General features: G+C 43.9%; 1 protein-coding gene across 2 annotated transcripts in view; it reads left to right on the top strand.

Annotated features, from left to right (window-relative positions):
* The window catches only part of sppl3 (signal peptide peptidase 3), a 62,464-nt gene extending 38,384 nt beyond the window's left edge, over window positions 1-24,080 (top strand). For both annotated transcript variants that reach the window (XM_084324483.1, XM_084324482.1), the window contains exons 6-11: window positions 342-454; window positions 1,968-2,074; window positions 5,333-5,496; window positions 9,043-9,221; window positions 16,359-16,468; window positions 23,849-24,080. In XM_084324483.1, the coding sequence (XP_084180609.1) occupies window positions 342-454; window positions 1,968-2,074; window positions 5,333-5,496; window positions 9,043-9,221; window positions 16,359-16,468; window positions 23,849-23,926 (751 nt within the window). In that variant the 3' untranslated portion in view covers window positions 23,927-24,080. The remainder of the gene's footprint in view (window positions 1-341; window positions 455-1,967; window positions 2,075-5,332; window positions 5,497-9,042; window positions 9,222-16,358; window positions 16,469-23,848) is intronic.
* The last annotated feature ends 1,106 nt before the right edge of the window (window positions 24,081-25,186 follow it).

Below are 25,186 nucleotides of genomic sequence, written 5' to 3'. Positions count from 1 at the left end.
ATTATATACCTTTGAATTGGAAATAATAGCGTGTCCAGGCGAGCAACTCTAACGCTTTTAGCTAAATTCACCTATTGCTCCATAGTGCCTATACTATACAATATTCACCACGGTATAACACGCAAACGTATACATGAAAAAAATTATTCTTTCTCACATGTTGAACGATGGATAGTTGATGTCAAATGAGCCATAGTATTGTCTCCATAGCTATAATATAGAATATAGATATAGCCCTGCAAACACCGCCACGCATCTCTTAAAGCGGTGGCCCATTGAGTACAAGGATGGCTTACACCGCTGGCGTCCAAAGTGTTAATAAGGTGTGTGTGGTGTTTCAGGATCTCGTTTGGCTGTTGTGGACGCTTCACGCTGGCGGAGCTACTGTCCTTTTCTCTCTCCGTCATTCTGGTCCTCATCTGGGTGCTGACCGGACACTGGCTCCTGATGGACGGTAAGGGGCTGGAGCATGGTCTACAAGTACAGGTCTACAAGTACAGGCTGGAGCATGGTTTACAAGTACAGGTCTACAAGTACAGGTCTACAAGTACAGGCTGGAGCATGGTCTACAAGTACAGGTCTACAAGTACAGGTCTACAAGTACAGGCTGGAGCAGAGTCTACAAGTACAGGTCTACAAGTACAGGTCTACAAATACAGGCTGGAGCAGAGTCTACAAGTACAGGCTGGAGCCTCGTCTACAAGTACAGGTCTACAAGTACAGGTCTACAAGTACAGGCTGGAGCATGGTTTACAAGTACAGGTCTACAAGTACAGGCTGGAGCAGAGTCTACAAGTACAGGTCTACAAGTACAGGTATACAAATACAGGCTGGAGCAGAGTCTACAAGTACAGGCTGGAGCCTCGTCTACAAGTACAGGTCTACAAGTACAGGTCTACAAGTACAGGCTGGAGCATAGTCTACAAGTACAGGTCTACAAGTACAGGCTGGAGCATAGTCTACAAGTACAGGTCTACAAGTACAGGTCTACAAGTACAGACTGGAGCATAGTCTACAAGTACAGGTCTACAAGTACAGACTGGAGCAGAGTCTACAAGTACAGACTGGAGCAGAGTCTACAAGTACAGACTGGAGCAGAGTCTACAAGTACAGAGTCTACAAGTACAGACTGGAGCAGAGTCTACAAGTACAGACTGGAGCAGAGTCTACAAGTACAGACTGGAGCAGAGTCTACAAGTACAGACTGGAGCAGAGTCCTACAAGTACAGACTGGAGCAGAGTCTACAAGTACAGACTGGAGCAGAGTCTACAAGTACAGGTCTACAAGTACAGGTCTACAAGTACAGGTCTACAAGTACAGGCTGGATCATAGTCTACAAGTACAGGTCTACAAGTACAGGCTGGATCATAGTCTACAAGTACAGGTCTACAAGGCTCTTTGATCAGTGTAGATGAAGAGCCATATGTTGCATGACACCATTAGCATTAAGCTAGCAGGAGGATGCTAGGTACAGGCTATGTGTTGTATTTCTGTAGCTCTAGCCATGGGACTTCATTTCTGTAGCTCTAGCCATGGGACTGTAACATCTATGTGTTGTATTTCTGTAGCTCTAGCCATGGGACTGTAACATCTATGTGTTGTATTTCTGTAGCTCTAGCCATGGGACTGTAACATCTATGTGTTGTATTTCTGTAGCTCTAGCCATTGGACTGTAACAGTTATGTGTTGTATTTCTGTAGCTCTAGCCATGGGACTGTAACATCTATGTGTTGTATTTCTGTAGCTATAGCCATGGGACTGTAACATCTATGTGTTGTATTTCTGTAGCTATAGCCATGGGACTGTGTAACATCTATGTGTTGTATTTCTGTAGCTCTAGCCATGGGACTGTAACATCTATGTGTTGTATTTCTGTAGCTCTAGCCATGGGACTGTAACAGTTATGTGTTGTATTTCTGTAGCTCTAGCCATGGGACTGTAACATCTATGTGTTGTATTTCTGTAGCTCTAGCCATGGGACTGTGCGTAGCGATGATTGCCTTTGTTCGGCTGCCGAGTCTCAAGGTTTCCTGTCTGTTGCTGTCGGGCCTCCTCATCTACGACGTCTTCTGGGTAAATATACTACATTACCACAGTACTAATTAGGGATGCTCGATATTGGCTTTTTTACCTATACCGATATTGTCCAACTCTTAATTTCCGATACCGATATCAACCGATACCGATATATGCAGGGTTTCCCCCCACAAAAAATGGAATAATTTCAGGTAATTAACATTACATATCTCTTGTTGTGGAATTAACACAACATTATGCATACTTTTGACAATAAATTAAATCAGAATTTGTTCTTACTTGCTTGCCTGGGTAAATAAAGGTTATAGAAATGTAAAGAAAAAAACCGATACCGATATTTTCCGATATCACATTTGAATGTCGATATCGGCCGATAATATCGGACATCCCTAGTATTAATGGTAAATATACTACATTACCACCATAGTATTAATGGTAAATATACTACATTACCACCACAGTACTAATGGTAAATATACTACATTACCACAGTACTAATGGTAAATATACTACATTACCACAGTACTAATGGTAAATATACTACATTACCACAGTACTAATGGTAAATATACTACATTACCACAGTACTAATGGTAAATATACTACATTACCACAGTACTAATGGTAAATATATTACATTACCACAGTACTCATGGTAAATATACTACATTACCACAGTACTCATGGTAAATATACTACATTACCACAGTACTGATGGTAAATATACTACATTACCACAGTACTGATGGTAAATATACTACATTACCACAGTACTGATGGTAAATATACTACATTACCACAGTACTGATGGTAAATATACTACATTACCACAGTACTCATGGTAAATATACTACATTACCACAGTACTATTGGTAAATATTAGGGCTGTCCGATATTATCGCCCTACCGATATTATCGGCCAATATCTGCATTAAAATGTGAAAATATCTGTTCAAAAAAATATATAAAAAATTATTTAAATTTTTTACATTTCTATAACCTTTATTTACCCGGGCAAACAAGTAAGAACAAATTCAGATTTTATTTATTGTCAAAAGTATGCATAATGTTGTGTTAATTCCACAACAAGAGATATGTAAGGGATAATGTACTACGAGGTCATTGTCGCAAAATAATTGACCGACACAGAGTTTAAAATACAGAGGCGCCTCGCCGAGGTGTTTTAAACGTCAGTGGAGGTCAATTATTTTGCGACAATGATCGAGTATTAGCTATACATTATCCCGCTTATTACATGGCTAACTTACTAACAATATACCGAATTCATACAAGACGAGATCAAATGCAGACGCAGTTCTGTTCTGGCTCCGCTGTCATCGTCACACACACTCCGCTGTCAGTGCAGCCAGCAGGTGTGTCTGATTGGCTGCACTGATGCAGTGTGTCAGTGGGCTTGATTGCGAACAGCTGCGCACAGCGGTCATTATTGTTCGGCAGAGGTCCCGTTATCGAGTAATAACGGACCTCTGACGAGCGCTATTGACCAATCACAAGCAAGCATTTCGGCTAATGTGAAAACGCCATGTAATAAGTAATGTTAATTACCTGAAATTATTCTGTTTTTTGGGGGGGGGAAACCCTGCATATATCGGTATCGGTTGATATCGGTATCGGAAAGTAAGAGTTGGACAATATCGGTATATCGGTATCGGTAAAAAAGCCAATATCGAGCATCCCTAGTAAATATACTACATTACCACCACAGTACTAATGGTAAATATACTACATTACCACAGTACTAATGGTAAATATATTACATTACCACAGTATTAATGGTAAATATACTACATTACCACAGTACTAATGGTAAATATACTACATTACCACAGTACTGATGGTAAATATACTACATTACCACAGTACTAATGGTAAATATACTACATTACCACCACAGTACTAATGGTAAATAGGGGTGGAACGGTTCACAAAATCCACGGTTCGGTTCGTATCACGGTTTTCGGGTCACGGTTTTCCGTTCGGTAGGCCTATACGTTGTTTTTTTTATAAATTTTTTGTGTAACACTCCAAAAATACCATACATTAGGGGTGTAACGGTACACAGAAGCCACGGTTCGGTACGTACCTTGGTATTGGGGTTACGGTTCGGTACGAGTTCGGTACAACGGAAAGAAAAAAATTCTAATAATTATTATTAACACTTTCAAAGCCCTTGCTTAACCTTGATTTACCGGTTGAATGCCCACCATCCACTTCAATGTTAGCGTTAAAAACGCCTAATCTATGTTTTAAATTATGGCTATGTGTCTAATCTGCCCGTCGCTTATCAATGACTCGTTTTCCAGTCAACATTGTCGAAACGTATTGTTTTTTTATCGGTTCATTTTCGTTTTATAGCATTTTGAAAAGCCCTCGTTTTCAAGGAAAATATAAAGATTCCATGATAAAAGCCGTTTACTAGAATATTCTAGAATACACAAAAACGTTGTAATTTTTCGGCCTATTTATGAATCGTTTTCAAATAAACGCTAGATTATCGATGGTATATGTGTACGTATGCACGCTAGAGACACAAGCTGAAAAATCGATTCTCTGATTTCCTCATCAGCGATCACGCACACACACCACACACATAGGGCAAACGCTGAGATCTCAGCGAATACAACTCTGATTATCCCAAGACTGGTAAAATGGATTCCTTACCTCAGATCAGATGTTCTCCAAAAAGATCATTCCATTTCCTGATCGCCATTCCAAATATCGATCACGCTTATTGATTGAGTATTGGCTACTGTGAATATATATTCCAGGCTGATTCCCGTCCCGCGATGACTTCCATGTTGAGCAGACAGCTTGCCAGCTCAAGGAGCCAGCTGGCTCCGCCTCTACATATCGATCAGTCTAAGCGACTGACTTGCAGTTACACAGGGATAGACGATAGGGGGCGCTTTTTTCCATTCTGAGCTGCTAAAGGAGCTGCTGTACCAACGGGAGACTCTGTTGATGAAATATGAAATCAGATCGCTAATAAACAAATAAAAACGATATTTGTCGTCATGGGCACTCAGTGGGGGGCCTAATAAAATGAGATATGACGTCCCTGGCACTGAAAGTGTTAATATAAAAAAAATCTTTTAAAAAAAACAATTATTTATATTATATTTATGATAATCATAATACACACATGCCCCGAACCGTGGAGGTCGTACCGCACGGTGTACGGTTCAAATGCGTACCGTTCCACCCCTAGTAAATATACTACATTACCACAGTACTAATGGTAAATATACTACATTACTCTCTCTCTCTGTCCAGGTGTTTTTCTCGGCCTATATCTTCAACAGTAACGTCATGGTGAAAGTTGCCACCCAGCCTGCTGAGAACCCCATCGACGTCCTGTCCAGGAAGCTGCACCTGGGGCCAGGGATGGGCCGCGACGTGCCTCGCCTCTCCCTGCCCGGGAAACTGGTCTTCCCCAGGTGAGAGACCAGCTCACTGACATATCATTCATTCATGAAACTAGTGTTCCCCAGGTGAGAGACCAGCTCACTGACGTATCATTCATGAAACTAGTGTTCCCCAGGTGAGAGACCAGCTCACTGACATATCATTCATGAAACTAGTGTTCCCCAGGTGAGAGACCAGCTCACTGACATATCATTCATTCATGAAACTAGTGTTCCCCAGGTGAGAGACCAGCTCACTGACATATCATTCATGAAACTAGTGTTCCCCAGGTGAGAGACCAGCTCACTGACATATCATTCATGAAACTAGTGTTCCCCAGGTGAGAGACCAGCTCACTGACATATCATTCATGAAACTAGTGTTCCCCAGGTGAGAGACCAGCTCACTGACATATCATTCATGAAACTAGTGTTCCCCAGGTGAGAGACCAGCTCACTGACGTATCATTCATGAAACTAGTGTTCCCCAGGTGAGAGACCAGCTCACTGACATATCATTCATTCATGAAACTAGTGTTCCCCAGGTGAGAGACCAGCTCACTGACATATCATTCATTCATGAAACTAGTGTTCCCCAGGTGAGAGACCAGCTCACTGACATATCATTCATTCATGAAACTAGTGTTCCCCAGGTGAGAGACCAGCTCACTGACATATCATTCATTCATGAAACTAGTGTTCCCCAGGTGAGAGACCAGCTCACTGACGTATCATTCATGAAACTAGTGTTCCCCAGGTGAGAGACCAGCTCACTGACATATCATTCATGAAACTAGTGTTCCCCAGGTGAGAGACCAGCTCACTGACATATCATTCATGAAACTAGTGTTCCCCAGGTGAGAGACCAGCTCACTGACATATCATTCATGAAACTAGTGTTCCCCAGGTGAGAGACCAGCTCACTGACATATCATTCATGAAACTAGTGTTCCCCAGGTGAGAGACCAGCTCACTGACGTATCATTCATGAAACTAGTGTTCCCCAGGTGAGAGACCAGCTCACTGACATATCATTCATGAAACTAGTGTTCCCCAGGTGAGAGACCAGCTCACTGACATATCATTCATGAAACTAGTGTTCCCCAGGTGAGAGACCAGCTCACTGACATATCATTCATTCATGAAACTAGTGTTCCCCAGGTGAGAGACCAGCTCACTACAACAAGATACAAGATACTTTAATGCCACACAACGATGGTTGGTGGTAATTGTTTTCGGTACAGATGTTGAGCACTGGTTATATCAAACATGAAACAGACATCAAACATCAAAAACGTCAAAACATATATACATAAATACTAGTGCTGTCAAACGATTAAAATATTTAACTCGATTAATCGCATGATTGTCCATAGTTAACTCGCGATTAATCGCAAATTAATCGCATTTTTATTTTTAATTTTTTTTTATACCTTAAACAGATCTTTTTCAAGTTCCAAGTTTTAATACTCTTATCAACATGCGAGTCAACAAATGCTTGCTTTGTGCAGCCATTTAACACAAAAGGATGACCCTCATGCATTGCAAATTTGCATCAAATTCAAAACAGAGTGATGCACAAAATAACTTAAAAGAAAAGAATAATTTAAAACAATGAATAAAGTGTGCATGAAATAATAGGGGAAAGAAAACGTTAGGAACTTGTTACATTCACACACACAAGGGCTGATTAATCACACACCCCCCTCTCTCCCTCACACACACACTCTCCCAGCTCTTTTTCTCTTTTGCCCCTTCCTCATCTCTCTCACCCCCCTCTCTCTCTATATCTCACTCACACACACACACACACACACACACACACACACACACACACACACACACACTTCAGAAACAAACATAGTATCAATGAGAGCATCAATAATACACCTGAGTGAAGTCTAGTAAAAAAAAAAATTTTTTTTTTTTTTTTTTTAGTTAATCTTGAGTTAAAAAAAATTAGTGGCATTAATAGAATCGGTAGTTAACGCGATATATTTGACAGCCTTAATAAATACATATAGGACAGTCACAGTAACCGTGTCGGTCGGTGACAGATGCTTGCCCGTTTGTGCAAAGGGGGGCGGGCCAGGCTGTTCAGTGTTCGGACTGCTGTGGGGAAAAAACTGTTTGTGAAACGTGTGTGTCTGGTTAGGATGGACCTGTAGCGACCTGAGGGCATGTGCTGGAATAAGTGGTGTGCTGGGTGAGAGGGGTCGTTGACTATTTTAACAGAGCGGGTGACTGTGCGTGAGGTGTAGATGGAGTCCAGAGAGGGGAGGGGACATATCATTCATGAAACTAGTGTTCCCCAGGTGAGAGACCAGCTCACTGACATATCATTCATGAAACTAGTGTTCCCCAGGTGAGAGACCAGCTCACTGACATATCATTCATGAAACTAGTGTTCCCCAGGTGAGAGACCAGCTCACTGACATATCATTCATGAAACTAGTGTTCCCCAGGTGAGAGACCAGCTCACTGACATATCATTCATGAAACTAGTGTTCCCCAGGTGAGAGACCAGCTCACTGACATATCATTCATGAAACTAGTGTTCCCCAGGTGAGAGACCAGCTCACTGACATATCATTCATGAAACTACTGTTCCCCAGGTGAGAGACCAGCTCACTGACATATCATTCATGAAACTAGTGTTCCCCAGGTGAGAGACCAGCTCACTGACATATCATTCATGAAACTAGTGTTCCCCAGGTGAGAGACCAGCTCACTGACATATCATTCATGAGGCGATCCAGGGGTCCCCCTGTGAAAAAAAAAAGGAAGAATTTAATGTCATTGTTATTGCATTCACAAGAGGTTAGGCCTATTAGAAAATACAGTGGCTATTCCGGTCATAGATTTCACATCGTCACATTGTCCACTGGTAACTCTGGTAACTCCGCTATAGAGTTTTGGACATAGTCCTGTATGTCCACTAGGCCTGTCCCCGACTAAGGATTTGTATAGTCGACTTTGATTGGCCGAAATTTGCAGATTGTCTACTACCCTGAATGCAAAAAAAGAATATATATATTATATATATATTTTGGGGGGGGGGGGGGGGGGGGGTTAGCCTCGCTGGTATGTGCGCCATTAGCGTTAGCCACGCTTCTAGGCCTCTTTGCTATTGGAAAAAATAATTAAAAAAATAATAAAATAAAGGTATAATTATTTTAAAAAAAAATGCATTCGACTAAGAGGTTGGCAGTTGACTACGGCTCCTTTCGATCGATTATTCGACTAATGAAGGTCAGCCCTAATGTCCACTGGTCGACACTCCCAGGACACCCAACCTAAATGTATCAAAAACGTCAAATTACAAGCAGTTCTGAGGGGGGGGGGGGGTCTAACTGACACATTTACCCTTTGACCTTTGATCAAGACTCAAATCCCCCTCTCTATCCGTCTCTCTCTCTGTCTGCCTCTCTCCGTGTCCGTCTCTTTTTTCCTCTCTCTCTCTACGTCTCTTTTTTCCTCTCTGTCTCTCTCTCTCTCTCTCTACGTCTCTGTCTCTCTCTCTCTCTCTCTCTCTACGTCTCTGTCTCTCTCTCTGTCTCTCTCTCTCTCTCTCTCTAGCTCTACCGGCAGTCATTTCTCTATGCTGGGGATCGGGGACATAGTGATGCCAGGCCTATTGCTGTGCTTCGTGCTTCGTTACGACAACTACAAGAAGCAGGCCAGCGGCGAGGCGCCCAGTCCCGGACGCATGCAGAGAGTCTCCTACTTCCACTGCACGCTGGTCGGGTACTTTGTGGGTAAGAACCAACTAACTACCATTACTTAGCAGAGAGTCTCCTACTTCCACTGCACGCTGGTCGGGTACTTTGTGGGTAAGAACCAACTACCATTACTTAGCAGAGAGTCTCTGTGCAAATAGCTCTGAAATACAGTTTGCTATTCACAACGGGTGAAATGCGGTGCCATCAGCATTGTGTCTCTGTGCGTCAGTGCTATTTGCTAGTTTTTCAATGAGGTAATATGGGCAGAACATGTGCCCCTTCTATGCAAATGAGCCTCATCGCAAAAACACTCCAATTCACAAAGATCGGCACTAATTGCCACGCGCAGTTAAAGTGACGCTATTTACGTCTTCAGGGATTTGGTGGTAACTAAGCGCATTTATAAAGGGGTGTCATTGCCAGCGTCTCAGGTGATCATGGCAGCAGTAATCGTTGCCAGGCGAAGGCATCGTAATGCCAGGCGTGTTCGTGAAAGAATATTTCTGAGTTTTTAAGTTTTGCCCACCTATCAAGGTCGTCTTGGATTTTGTTTTGGATTTTTGTGTAATTGTGCTTCACCGTTTGTCTTATGGTGGGGAATATTTCCACTCCCAAGCATCTAAAATGTTTTACCATGGGTATCTCTCCTGGGAGGGTTATATCTTTTTTTGCAGGGGTGTTAAGTGGAAGGAAAGCCGACTTCGGCCAATTTATCTTAAATCCCGATAAAGTTCTCAATCAACTTGAGCAGATGAGGCAATGTGGTGTTGGGGTTTTGCATGAACAATATTATGTCGTCCGCATATAAACTAATTTTATGTTGTGTGCCCTTGATTACGATTGGTTCTATGGATTGGGATTGTCTTATATATTGTGCTAAAGGCTCTAATGATAGATCGAATAGTCCGGGACTAAGAGGGCAACCCTGTCTGGCTGAGCGTGATACCGGAAAGATTTTGGAGATGATTGTACCTGTTGTAATCATGGCCGATGGGTCTTTGTATAATACTTTAATCATATCAATGAATCCTTTTCCTAACCCCATCCTTTCTAATACTGCCCATAGATACGACCATTCCAGCCTGTCAAAGGCTTTCATAGCATCCAGGGACAGCATCGCCTTAGGTATGGTGTCGTTCTTGTCGGCATCTAGTACGTGCAGTATTCGTCTTATGTTATCAGTGATCAGGCGGCCTCTTATGAAGCCAGTTTGGTCCGGATGAACTAAAGACGTCATATGCTTTTGTAATCTGATGGCTAATACCTTAGAGTACAGTTTGATATCGGTTCCGAGGAGGCTTAAAGGTCTATAACTACCGCACTCGTTGGGGTCTTTGTCTTTTTTAAGGAGGACTGTTATGAGTGCAATATTGTCATTCTTATGGAAGTTCCCCTCCTTGACTGAGTATAAGATCATATTTAGTAATAAGGGTCCAATTATGTCCCAACAAGAAAGGTACATTTCTGGTGGGATACCGTCTCTTCCAGGAGCCTTACCACTTTGCATTTCGGATATGGCCTTCTTGAGTTCCTCTAGTGTGATCGGTGTTTCTAACTGTTTAGCGTCATCCTCTGAAAGTTTAGGTAGAATAATTTGATTAAGATGTGTCCATTTTGTTTTGATCGAAGGTCGTTTCTGATTTATATAAGTCGGAGTAGAATTCTTTGAATGTATCGTTTATTTTTTCAGGGTCTGTTTCAAGTACTTGTTGTGCTCTAATGGTAGTTATATCTGCAAATTTTGCATTAATTCTTAATCGCATTGCTAATAGGTGACTAGGTTTAGAACCTTGGGAGTACTGCTGTTGTCTTGTGCTGCGTATTTGTATTTCCGATTGTTGTCTGTATATGGCATTGATCTCTATTTTTAGTACGTTAACTTGATTTTCTAGTCGAGTTGAGTTGTTGTATTTTAAAGAATTAAATAACGTTGAGTAAAGCGTTTCCAGCTCAGCCAGTTTTGTGCATTGATTCTTGCGCATTTTGGAGGAAAAGCTATCAGTGAAATCTTTGATCATTCCCTTTACCGACATCCATATTATTCTGGGGTCTTGCACCGAGTTTGCATTCTCCCGTAGGAATACTATAAGAGCTTATTTGAGTTGTGTAATGAATTCCTTGTTATTAAGCAGCATCGAGTTAAATCGCCATCGTGGGGCTCGGGAAGATAGTATACCAAATGTTCCTTTTAGGAGTAAATAACAGTGATCTGATAGTGCGTTGGGTATCATTTCCACTTCATAATTATCAAATAGTCTCGGGGATGCAAAGACATAATCTATTCTGGATAATGTGTTATGTCTCGCAGATCGACAAGAGTACTTTCGGGTCGTGGGATTAAGTGATCGCCATAAGTCATTTACACCTGTAATCTTCGACCAATCCTTTAATGCATTAGATGAATTCTTTTGTTCGCTGGAAAAGGCGAGGTAAGATTTGTCCATCCTTGGATTCCAAATGGCATTAAAATCTGCACCTATTATAAATGAGTAATCGGGAATGTCTAACATTGCATTGGTTAGTGTAGTGAAGAAATCCTCTTCGTACAAATTTGGGGCGTATACCGCTACCAACGCTATTTTCCTGTTCTTGTGTACAATCTTAGCTATAGTTATCCGACCTTCTACATCAGACCATACTCCCTTTAATTCAATATTCAACTTACGTTTAACGACTATGGCTACACCCAGAGTTCTCGTACCAATAGAAGAGTGACTAATATTATGATATGTGTTGTCCGCTAACTTATCTATGTCTTTCTCTAGAATGTGCGTTTCGCTTAGCAGAGCAATGTCCACCTGTTCTTTTTTCATCAGTGTGAGCACGCTTTTGCGTTTGAGTTGGTTATTTATTCCCCCGGTGTTCCAGATCATTATATTCAAACTAGCCATAATCTATACATGTTGTAGTGTAGTTTTTGGTAATGCTTCTGGAGTGCGAGGCAATAATAGATATACATCCAACTAGTGAGGTCCCGTTGAGAGCCGAGCTTAAAAACATACATATATACAAATAAAAATCCCCTTCCCTCCCCTCCCACCGAGAGTCGTACAGGATTGTGTTCCATGAACACAACCTTTGCGTATGACTCCCTCCCTTAAACCACCGGATATCCCAGAATGATCCAATTATCCTTAACATTCCTATGTATACCATAGGATCTAACACTCTAAATTCTACCATAAGTAGAATGTCAACTGTGGCTTGGCCACTTTCCCGTTAAATAAAAATTAAAATAAGATAAAAATAAAAATAAAAAAATTCCTAAATGAGACAATATTTTCACTGGCACAGTGCCTAACTTGGGTCTAAAGATTCAGCACCATGGACAGGTCTGCTCAAACTCATTTATTTTGGGATGACATTGACAAACAAATGCAATGACGAAAGATGGTGACAAAAACAAAGGATGCAATGTGTCATGAAAATACAAATTAAGCAAGCTCTATACATTACGAAATAAACCATATACAATACGAAATAAACAAAATACAAATGGTGAAAAATACTGTTATCTCTAAGAGCTTCCCTCCCTCATTTCGGGTTTATTTCTTCCCCTTCCTGATATCTGCCAACAGCGCTGCCAGGTGCAGACTGCTCCGCGAGCAAACTGCGCTGGAGCAAATCAGGAGCAAATTGCACGCCTATGGGCGTGTTTGTGCTAGTATATCATCCGTGCAATATCTTTAGTGAATAGGTTGCAAAGACAGAGCAGATAGCGTGCGCTAATCGAGCAGAGTTATGGTTGCTATTAGCGCTGCGCAATCCATTCTTTGTGAATTCGCCCCTATGAATGTTACGCAAGGTAGGTGATATGTTGTTGACATACAGTCATTTGGAAATGTACAAACACTAACTATTGTTTTTATCTTTTAGATGACGCTATGGTAGCTGTATACAAACGCTCCAAAAAACACACCAAGGGATTTCAGAACGAGACTCTGTTTGAGTTAGATTTCAGTTTCAGTGACAAACTATTTTAAATAATAATAATATATTTGATTTGTAGGGTGCTTTATAGTTGTGGAGCGAATCTCAAAGTGCTACATTGTAAAAGAACATAAAAGCTAGCAAGAGTTAAAAAAAAGAGAGAATATAAAATAAGCAAGACTAAAACTAGTAAGGAGTAAAAAGAACACTAAAACTAGTAAAAGAGTAAAAAACATAAAATAAGAAGGGCTAAAACTGGTAAAAGAACATAAAATGTGTGGAGCTAAAACTAGATAAAAATCAGCAAAAGGCTCTATTAAAAAGATGAGTTTTGAGGCCCTTTTTAAAAGCACCCACAGTCTGTGGTGCTCTCGGGTGATCAGGGAGAGCATTCCACAGACTGGGAGCGGATGAGCAGAAAGCCCGATCTCCCCTGGTGCAGAGTTTGGTCCTTGGACGCTGGAGGAGGTTTGCCTGGCCTTTTTTCATCTGAGATAGTTTGGTGAAGTCAACCTACCACGATGCGTCTTCATCTGAAGCCTCCAGAAGCTCCTGTAGAATCATCATCCTCATCATCGGGACTCCAGTAAACGGTTGCTTAGCAAGTGAGGCTGCACTGCGGGAAGCAAGATTCTACCTTTCTGCCTCAACCTCGAGTCGTAAGGGTGTGGGATGAACTGCTTGTACTGGACAGGATGGAGAAAGGCCCATAGAACAGCTTCAAGAAGGGGCGGCTGGGTGGCGTTGCGGAGATTGCGCTCGTCACCAATGCAAGAGACTCCGGTCTCGACTCCCCGAGTCAGCATTGCCTCCGGCTTGGGCCAGTCGTCATACTATCTCAATTGGCAGAGGTAGTGCGTGGAAAGTCGATGGGTGGGGATTGGACGTTGTGGACACTGGACAGCGACTCCTACAGGTCGGTTGGGTGACGCCTGTACAGCAGAGACATGAAGTATCGGGGGCAGCGCGAGCCTCCCACGCGTTACTCCTCGCCACAGAGTCCGCGCTGTCTGGTGAAAAGATGTGACGTCTGCCTCCTCGTGTACCGGAGGGGACGCGTGAATATTAAAGGCAACCAACTTGTGTTCAGCTTTTCGTTCAGCGTTTCTCTGATTGGCCACACGGCCAATCAATCCACTAGCACACGCCCTTGCGGCAAGAGAGACGCGGCAGAATCGCTGGTCGAACCAGCGGTGTTCTGTTGTGTGACTGTACTACAGCGGTGTTCTGTTGTGTGACTGTACTAAACTCTTCCACCACATGACCGACATTTGACATACAGTACACCTCCTATCTATGTTGGGATTATGTTTGGTCATGACAAAACAATAAAAATCGCTACTGTTAGTAATGCTGCCACCACCCACTTCAATGACAGAGCTCTCATATTTGCGAATGCATAAACTATATCTTAAATTATGGCGATGTGTCTAATATGGCTGTCGCGAAGTCATTGATAAGCGACAGCCATATTAGACACATAGCCATAATTTAAGATATAGTTTATGCATTCGCAAAATATGAGAGCGCGCCGCTGTCATTGAAGGGCTTCCTACAACAGAGCACCGCCGCTGCTGCTGCTGAAGCTGTATCAAGCCGGCGGCGGCGCACGGAAGCCGGGGATAAACCACCGCGTCGCCCCGCTGGCGCTTCAGGCTCAGCAGCCTCCACGGGCGAAATAACATATAACGTTACAGTTCCACACTGATGTACAGTGAGTGTCTAATATGGCTGTCGCGAAGTCATGCCTCTCCCTCTGAAAGCCCACCCACGCTGTGTATCATAGAGACATAGAGCACTGGGTTTTATCACTGGAGATATAAAATTGTATGGGCTTTGATTAAACATGTAACCTACACCTACTGTAACTTACTGTACCTCTGCTTCCTACAGCACAGCAGGTAATGGCGTTAATCAATGGAACGCGAAACAAAATAACGTTACGCTTTCTAGTTCAGCGCATTTCATAACTGTATGGGCTTTGTTTATACACGAGTGAATCTGGTAGTTGGTTGTTAAAAACGCGAAACATAATAACGTTACGCTTTCTAGTTCAGCGCATTTCATAACTGTATGGGCTTTGTTTATACACGAGTGAATCTGGTAGTTGGTTGTTAAAAACGCGAAACATAATAACGTTACGCTTTCTAGTTCAGCGCATTTCATAACTGTATGGGCTTATGTTTATACACGAGTGAAACAGCAGCCCAACACAAGTGCGTTGGAACAGCAGCCCATGGTACACAAGTTGGTTGCCCGCGCTGCCGCTCGCTTGCGCTCCTTGGATTTCATTTGGGACGTGGGACGACTGCGCTTGCCTGCGCGTGGGGGCGGGGGGGCGCGGCCAATCAGAGAAAAGCTGAACACAAGTTGGTTGCCTTTAATATTCACATGGAGGGGACACGTGATGCAAGGCTTCTATCCTCACTACAGCCGACCAGTGGGAGGCATAGTCTAGCAACGTTCAAGACAGGGGAGGGGAGAATTGGCAGCTTCAAGAACAGCTTCAAGAATAAAAAATATGTTCTACAGATTATATCCAAAGGCTACAGAACATCCAAAGGCTACAATGTATCCAAAACAGCGCTGCTAGGATCCTGATGAGAGTGTGGAAATACCACCACATCACTCCCATCCTCAAGTCCCTTCACTGGCTCCCTGTCTCACTCAGGATTGAGTTCAAGGTCTCCCTGCTCACCCACAAATGCCTCTACGGAAACACCCCCCTATACCTCAAAGAACTGATCACCCCTCACTCCTCCTCTCGACATCTCCGCTCTGGCCAGGCAAACCTCCTCCAGCACACAAGGACAAATCTCTGCACTATGGGAGATCTGGCTTTTTGCTCTTCCGCCCAAGTCTGTGGAATGCTCTCCCTGACTACCTGAGAGCACCACAGACTGTGGATGCTTTTAAGAAAGGCCTCAAAACTCACCTTTTCAGTAGAGCCTTCTGTTGACTTTTTATCAAATGTTTAGCTCCACACTTTATGTTCTTTTACCAATTTCTTTTATCAGTTTTATTTATTCTATGTTTCTCTATGTTGTTCTATGTTTTAGTCTTGCCTATTTTTATATTCTTTCTAGTTTTAAGTTCTTTTAACTGTAGCGCTTTGAGATTTATTATATCATTGAATTATACAAAGTCATGACGTTGACCAAAGACTCCAGTTGAAGTATCAACATGCAATGTATCTGTTGTAATCCTGTGTGTGTGTGTGTGTGTGTGTGTGTGTGTGTGCAGGCCTGCTGACTGCGACAGTAGCCTCCAGGATCCATCGTGCGGCACAGCCTGCCCTCCTCTACCTGGTGCCATTCACCCTGCTGCCTCTGCTGACCATGGCCTACATCAAGGTACCTGACCTAACTCTAACCATGGCCTATCTCAAGGTACCTGACCTAACTCTAACCATGGCCTACATCAAGGTACCTGACCCTAACCATGGCCTACATCAAGGTACCTGACCCTAACCATGGCCTACATCAAGGTACCTGACCTAACTCTAACCATGGCCTATCTCAAGGTACCTGACCTAACTCTAACCATGGCCTACATCAAGGTACCTGACCCTAACCATGGCCTACATCAAGGTACCTGACCCTAACCATGGCCTACATCAAGGTACCTGACCTAACTCTAACCATGGTCTACATCAAGGTACCTGACCTAACTCTAACCATGGTCTACATCAAGGTACCTGACCTAACTCTAACCATGGCCTACATCAAGGTACCTGACCTAACTCTAACCATGGCCTACATCAAGGTACCTAACTCTAACCATGGTCTAGACTCTACATCAAGGTACCTGACCTAACTCTAACCATGGCCTATATCAAGGTACCTGACCTAACTCTAACCATGGCCTATATCAAGGTACCTGACCTAACTCTAACCATGGCCTATATCAAGGTACCTGACCTAACTCTAACCATGGCCTACATCAAGGTACCTGACCTAACTCTAACCATGGCCTACATCAAGGTACCTAACTCTAACCATGGCCTACATCAAGGTACCTGACCTAACTCTAACCATGGCCTACATCAAGGTACCTAACTCTAACCATGGCCTACATCAAGGTACCTGACCTAACTCTAACCATGGCCTACATCAAGGTACCTGACCTAACTCTAACAATGGCCTACATCAAGGTACCTGACCTAACTCTAACCATGGCCTATCTCAAGGAACCTAACTCTAACCATGGCCTACATCAAGGTACCTGACCCTAACCATGGCCTACATCAAGGTACCTGACCTAACTCTAACCATGGCCTACATCAAGATACCTAACTCTAACCATGGCCTACATCAAGGTACCTGACCTAACTCTAACCATGGCCTACATCAAGGTACCTGACCTAACTCTAACCATGGCCTACATCAAGGTACCTGACCTAACTCTAACCATGGCCTACATCAAGGTACCTAACTCTAACCATGGCCTACATCAAGGTACCTAACTCTAACCATGGCCTATATCAAGGTACCTGACCTAACTCTAACCATGGCCTACATCAAGGTACCCAACTCTAACCATGGCCTACATCAAGGTACCTGACCTAACTCTAACCATGGCCTACATCAAGGTACCCAACTCTAACCATGGCCTACATCAAGGTACCTGACCTAACTCTAACCATGGCCTACATCAAGGTACCTAACTCTAACCATGGCCTACATCAAGGTACCTGACCTAACTCTAACCATGGCCTACATCAAGGTACCTAACTCTAACCATGGCCTACATCAAGGTACCTGACCTAACTCTAACAATGGCCTACATCAAGGTACCTGACCTAACTCTAACCATGGCCTACATCAAGGTACCTGACCTAACTCTAACAATGGCCTACATCAAGGTACCTGACCTAACTCTAACCATGGCCTATCTCAAGGAACCTAACTCTAACCATGGCCTACATCAAGGTACCTGACCTAACTCTAACCATGGCCTACATCAAGGTACCTAACTCTAACCATGGCCTACATCAAGGTACCTAACTCTAACCATGGCCTACATCAAGGTACTTGACCTAACTCTAACCATGGCCTACATCAAGGTACCTAACTCTAACCATGGCCTACATCAAGGTACCTAACTCTAACCATGGCCTACATCAAGGTACCTGACCTAACTCTAACCATGGCCTACATCAAGGTACCTAACTCTAACCATGGCCTACATCAAGGTACCTAACTCTAACCATGGCCTACATCAAGGTACCTAACTCTAACCATGGCCTACATCAAGGTACCTGACCTAACTCTAACCATGGCCTACATCAAGGTACCTGACCTAACTCTAACCATGGCCTACATCAAGGTACCTAACTCTAACCATGGTCTATCTCAAGGTACCGTACCTAACTTGACTCTAATCTCAAGGTAGTGAAACCCCAACATACCCCTAACATATTGCTGCCACAGTGCCACCTGTAGACTGCGTTGGGTATTACAGTGCCAGAGCAGCTCTTGTGGTTGGCCAAATTGGAGACTTTAGAATCAATATCAGGCCGTTAAGAAGCCCCTCTATTCCAGGGGGGCCCAAAGTTTTAGTGCCCGGAACCAGAATGTAACGGGGGTAAATGGACTGCATTCCTATATCACTTTTATCCAAAGCACTATGCCTCACATTCATTCACTCACTCACTCACTCACACACCAACGGCGGAGGCAACCATGCAAGGTGCCAACCGGCTCATCGGGAGCAGTTAGGGGGTTACGTGTCTTGCTCAAGGACACGCTGTAATCGAACCAGGAACATTCTGATTACCAGACGACCACTCTGCCTCCTGATCCCCTGCATTGTGCATCTGTTTGGTATTATTGAGGCAATCGTTCGGTGGAATTCTGTCCTCCCACACGCTTACTGGCTAAAACACTCTCTGTCCCCCGTTGCATCCGGAAAAGAATGGAAGTAGAGTCGTCTTCATATCCAGAAGGATGTTTATTTGCATAAACAAAGGTTCTCATACCGAATGAGCAAAGTGAAAGTCTTTAGAGGTATAAATCCTATCTGCTAACGGAACGTAGACCAATCTCAGTCACTCTTATTGTCTGGGACCAAATTCGGTCACGCCCCATTTTGCGCGACATCCAGGCTTTTTTTACAGTCAGCGTTTGGGAGTTTCATGTCGACAGGTAGATGAAGTGAAATTATACTTATTTTAGAATATATATATCAAATTTCATGAGTATTCATCTATATTTAGTATTAGATATGAACCTATGTACCAGTAAACAGTGGGAATCTCTAGAATGTGTTTTGGGCGACGTGTTTACGGAAGTGCGGGTCTCAAGTTGACGTTATACTATAACTTACACAACACTTTCTGTTGCCAGTAGATGACAGCATTGGTTTAAAATTAAAAGGTGAAAATGTGAAAACTACAAAATTAATACAATTCCCAAGACCTTTAGCACCCGAGTACAGTGATCGAGAATGGTCACCCAATTATCTTAACAAAAGTGCATCATTAGCATTATGTTTGTAGTCTAAACGGGGACATAATGGTACAATTTAAGATTTTAATGTTATCCGCATATAAAGGACAAATAAAACATCGTTAATTTGTAAGAAACCTCAATGAAAACGCAGGGTAAGTTATATTCGCTATTGTTATGAAAATGTGATAGAATCCTATAAAAATGTGGACGCATTTGGTCACGTGACGTTAGCTCGCTAGCTCTCCTCGTGGTGCGCTCGTTTCCCCTCCCCCAGCCCCCCGTAGAGAAGGCTCTCTATCTCTCTCTCTCTCTCTCTCTCCTGTGTGTCAGTCTGCTCCAAGAACACAACTGGCCTAGCTAAGCGTTTTTTTTTTTTTTAAATGTATAGATACTAATAGAATTAATAGATACTTATGAGGATATCTGTACTATATGTGCTTAGGTATCATGTACTATATAAATACATGGTTCCCAAAGTTTTCAAGGCGTGACCCCCGAAATAACGGTGTCAGAGAGCAGCGAGCCCCACTATTATAGGAGGTGGTTGAAACGTTATCAAGTATCAACCATTATGAAATGAAAATAAATAAAAATTATAATTAGTGGTGCACGATAATTATCGGGCCGATATCAGCAATTATGACGTCATCCCGATAAACCCGATACCGTTATTGATAGCTCCGATAATATATAATATATCTTTTGGTAAAAAAAAATGCGGTGTGGGTGAATTGGGATGAAGGGCGTTTGTTTTTACTGTAGGCTCCTCCCGTTTTGCCAGTACAGTGGTACGACTGATAGTGTGGTTTAGGAAGAGGGCGTTTTACACAAATCCAGCGCTCCCTTTCTTGGCTGTGACGTAGCCACGTAAGTTTCAGAGGCAGCGCGGATGTAAACAAAGATGGCGTCGGTAGAGTGGGAATAGTTTCAGAGGAAAAAAGTTTGCTTGCTATTTGTAACAAATGCAATGCAGAAATTCCACGAGGAGGGAAAAGGGCAACAACTTATAATACATCCAACCTAACAAGTCACCTGCAACATCACCACGATGGTGTGTTAAAAGCCTACGACGACGTGTGAGCAGCTAAAGCTTATTGCTCCGTAGTAGCCAGGTTCATTTGCACCACCAAGCACTGCTTAAAAGCTAGTGGCTTGAGCCCTTGGGTCATTTCTGTCAAACTTCTTTAATTTAGCAAACGCCTCGTCAATAGGTACAAACGCTGCGGGTTCCTTTGTAGCTGGCTTTGGATTCACAGCAGCTTTAGCTGCTTGCGCGTCGTCGTAGGCTTTTAACACACCATCGTAGCGGTGGTGATGTTGCAGGTGACTTGTTAGGTTGGATGTATTATAATTTTTTTTTATTTATTTTTTTAACAAATGTTTTTTATTTTCCCTTTTTTAACACAAAACTAGACAAACAATACATTAATAGTAGAAATCTATGATAAATCACACGACAATGACCGACATAATAATAACAATAATGACAGTCTAGTAATTAAATCAAAATAAATGTAGATTGGTGCGGTTAGGTGGCGTAGCGGAGATTGCGTTCGTCACCAACCCCGGAGCTCCGGGGTTGTCACCAGCTTGGCTGGCCGTTCACACTAATACAATTGGCAGTATTAGAGGGTGGGAGAAGCTGGCGGGTGGGTCCGGGTCGTTGTAAACAGCGACTCCTACAGTTCGGTCGGGGCGCCTGCTAAGCGCGGATGGGACCTGAGTGGGATAGTGTGATCCTTCCACACGCTACGCCCTCTCTGAGAATATCCGCGCTGCCAGGTGAAAAGAAGCGGTTGATTGGCTGGACGTGTCGGAGGAAGCATGTGATAGCCTCCACTCTCCCAGATGATCTGGCTGTGGGGGGTAAGTGCGCAGCGACCAGGAAGGGGATTGGGAATTGGCATAACGACTAACATTGGGATGGGAGAAAATCGGAGGAAAATGGATGGGGAAAAAAAGATAAAAAAATAAAAAAGAAAATGTAGATTGAAAGACATAAAAATAATAAATACAATACATATGCTCTTTCTCGCTCTTCATCACTCTTTCCTTCCCCTTCCCTCCCCCTCCACCCCCCCCTCAGGACCCCCTTTTGGACTATACATCCACTATTCCGATTAACATCAGGGATTACAAGTTCATATGCTACCCTTTATCTTCTCCACCACATCTAACCAGATTGCTATGCTGGCTTCATTAACACCTAAAATTCATGCGGTAGATATCTCTAGATAAATCACATCGAGATAGGTAAGAACTCATACCTTCTGGCACATTTTATCCGGTTGAATCCAGCGTGATGCTATCAACTTTTTGGCAGCCGTAAGACCGGACAAAATTAGTCTCTTTACATGTACAGAGGTTGATAACTGAGAAACATCATTCAACAACAATACAGAAGGCAGTACAGGTATGGTCAGAGATACAAATTCTGATAATTGAGTGGTTACTTCTACCCAGAATATCTTAACAGTATTATAAGTTGTTGACGGATTGTGAATTTTCTGATTCAAATTATATTTATTTGGAAACATAAATATGGTCACTTTATCAGTCAAAACTGTTGTCTTGGCTTTGTTTTGTTCATAGTAGTAACGCTCATGTCATGATATATCTGGTTAGGTCAAAACTACAGGAATATACATTTAAAAATAATACAATAAATATCGGGTATCGGTATAGGCCTTGAGGAGCAGAAAGTTATCGGTATCGGGGGCAAAAAAATCAATTTTTTTTTTTATTTTACCTTTATTTTACCAGGTAGTCACTTGAGATCAAAGATCCCCTTTTCTAGCAAGACCTGGCCATATTGTGCACCCCTAATTATAATCTAACCCTAACTAACCTTACTGTCATGCACTTGTCCTAATAAACTAACCTACACTGTAGCACTCAACACTTTGATGAACCTTGTTACTCAGCTGATAGAGTTGTGCCCTTCCTGATGACTTGTCGTACAGAACTTGTAAGTTGCTTTGGATAAAAGCATCAGCTAAATGACTAAATGTAAGCGATCGACCACTGCCTCTATGTAAGTGGTTATCTACTTGTCTCGTCACCCAGCAATGGCTGTCTCTCTGTACGTTCGGCCTTGCTCCGGTCCCGTAGAACGTAGTTTTATCTACTAAGGAATGTGACCGCGGCCCTCTCCGCTCTGCTCACAGGCCCGGCTGCCAACACGTGAAATGTCTCCAACGATGGTTTGTTATGAAGGACTAGACGCCACCATGCCTTGATTAAAAGGTGTTATGGGACTATAGTTATATAGTACCTATTCCGTCCTAATCAACGAAAACAAGCCATATCCTTCAACGTGCAAATCCCTTCTACAATAGTTCAGTTAACATAACACATTCAGTGCCATTCACGTGTTAACACGTTTCTGGGTCGTTTTCAATTTTTTCCGATTTTAGGGAGCTGTATGTTGCCTGTAAAAGACATACTGGGACTCTGAAGGTGCAGTACCGGCCGCATCCTACCAGGCGGCGGTATCGAGCACCCTTTGAAACATTGTGTCTTCGGCTGTGCATCGACTATATGGGTCCGGGCGGACTTTTCTTTGTCGGGCAAGTGGAGCGGTTGTCCCGATCGGATTGAGAAGAATCAAGTACTCCCGATCCGTGTTTTGTGATGGATTATGTTGGCGACACGATAAACATAATTACTTGGAATGGCGATCAGATAATTGGAATATTCTTTTTGGGGCACATCCTAGTCAAGGTAAGGGCTATATGATATCAATCTTGCGTTGATCCGAGCATGCCTTCATTGCGATCCGAAAGTGTGTCTGTAACGTTACTCCACAACGTATGCCGTTGGTGGCGATCAGAGCATAAAAAAACGCTGTTCATGATGGAACATAATACCTATCATATGCATTTGATTTTTTTATTGTAGTGTGTGTAGGGACGAAATGTCAATGCATTTAGTATAATACACGTTGCGTGCTATTACCAGCCCCCCAGGAATTACCCTAAACTGCTCTAAAACCATACTTATATTCACCACGGTATAAAACGGGAACGTATGGATGGAAAAATTATTTCTTTTTTGCATCTTGACCGGAAGAAACTCGGCGTCAAATGACCATAGTATTGTATCCATAGCTATAATATAGAATATAGTTATAGCTCTACAAACAAGGTAAGGACTATCGTTTACAGCGTGGCACTGAAGAGATGGACCCCGGAAACAACGCGGCACCCAAAGTGTTAAATAAAAAAACTAATAAAATAGAATATTTCATAATTGTCTTAACCCCTGGTTTGTGGTCCACAGGGAGACCTGCGTCGCATGTGGTCAGAGCCCTTTCACACCAACAACAAGCCCACCAGCACCCGCTTCCTGGAGGTATGATGCATCCTGGGATATCCAGCCAGCCCAGGGAGGACCACAGAGCCCCCCCCACCCCACCCCACCCCACAACAGAGGAGGGAAGGAGAGAGAGAGAGAGCCCCCCCACCCCACAACAGAGGAGGGAAGGAGAGAGGGAGCCCCCCCCACCCCACAACAGAGGAGGGAAGGAGAGAGAGACCCCCCCCCCCCCACCCCACAACAGAGGGAAGGAGAGAGAGACCCCCCCCCACCCCACAACAGAGGGAAGGAGAGAGAGACCCCCCCCCACCCCACAACAGAGGAGGGAAGGAGAGAGAGAGCCCCCCCCACCCCACAACAGAGGAGGGAAGGAGAGAGAGAGGCCCCCCACCCCACAACAGAGGAGGGAAGGAGAGAGAGAGAGGCCCCCCACCCCACAACAGAGGAGGGAAGGAGAGAGAGAGAGCCCCCCACCCCACAACAGAGGAGGGAAGGAGAGAGGGAGCCCCCCCCACCCCACAACAGAGGAGGGAAGGAGAGAGAGAGCCCCCCACCCCACAACAGAGGAGGGAAGGAGAGAGAGAGAGCCCCCCACCCCACAACAGAGGAGGGAAGGAGAGAGAGAGAGCCCCCCACCCCACAACAGAGGAGGGAAGGAGAGAGAGAGAGGCCCCCCACCCCACAACAGAGGAGGGAAGGAGAGAGAGAGAGCCCCCCACCCCACAACAGAGGAGGGAAGGAGAGAGAGAGAGCCCCCCACCCCACAACAGAGGAGGGAAGGAGAGAGAGACCCCCCCCACCCCACAACAGAGGAGGGAAGGAGAGAGAGAGAGCCCCCCACCCCACAACAGAGGGAAGGAGAGAGAGAGAGCCCCCCACCCCACAACAGAGGAGGGAAGGAGAGAGAGAGCCCCCCCACCCCACAACAGAGGAGGGAAGGAGAGAGAGAGAGGCCCCCACCCCACAACAGAGGAGGGAAGGAGAGAGAGAGCCCCCCCACCCCACAACAGAGGAGGGAAGGAGAGAGAGAGCCCCCCCACCCCACAACAGAGGAGGGAAGGAGAGAGAGACCCCCCCCCACCCCACAACAGAGGGGGGAAGGAGAGAGAGAGAGAGAGGCCACACACTCCCCCTCATTCCTTCCACATCCTTCTCCTCTCCTCCTCCACTCAACCTTCAGAGGGACACCGGACGGACCACATCACCTCTCTGTTCCTTCCGTCTCTCTGTCTCTCTGTCTCTGTCTCTGTCTCTGTCTCTCTCTCTCTCTGTGTCTCTCTCTCTCTCTCTCTCTCTCTCTCT

This window comes from Notolepis coatsorum, assembly GCF_963971535.1.
Source record: "Notolepis coatsorum genome assembly, chromosome: 11".
NCBI classification, from domain to species: domain Eukaryota; kingdom Metazoa; phylum Chordata; class Actinopteri; order Aulopiformes; family Paralepididae; genus Notolepis; species Notolepis coatsorum.
Note: the sequence above shows the minus strand (reverse complement) of the source record. Positions and strands in the feature narration are given on the sequence as shown.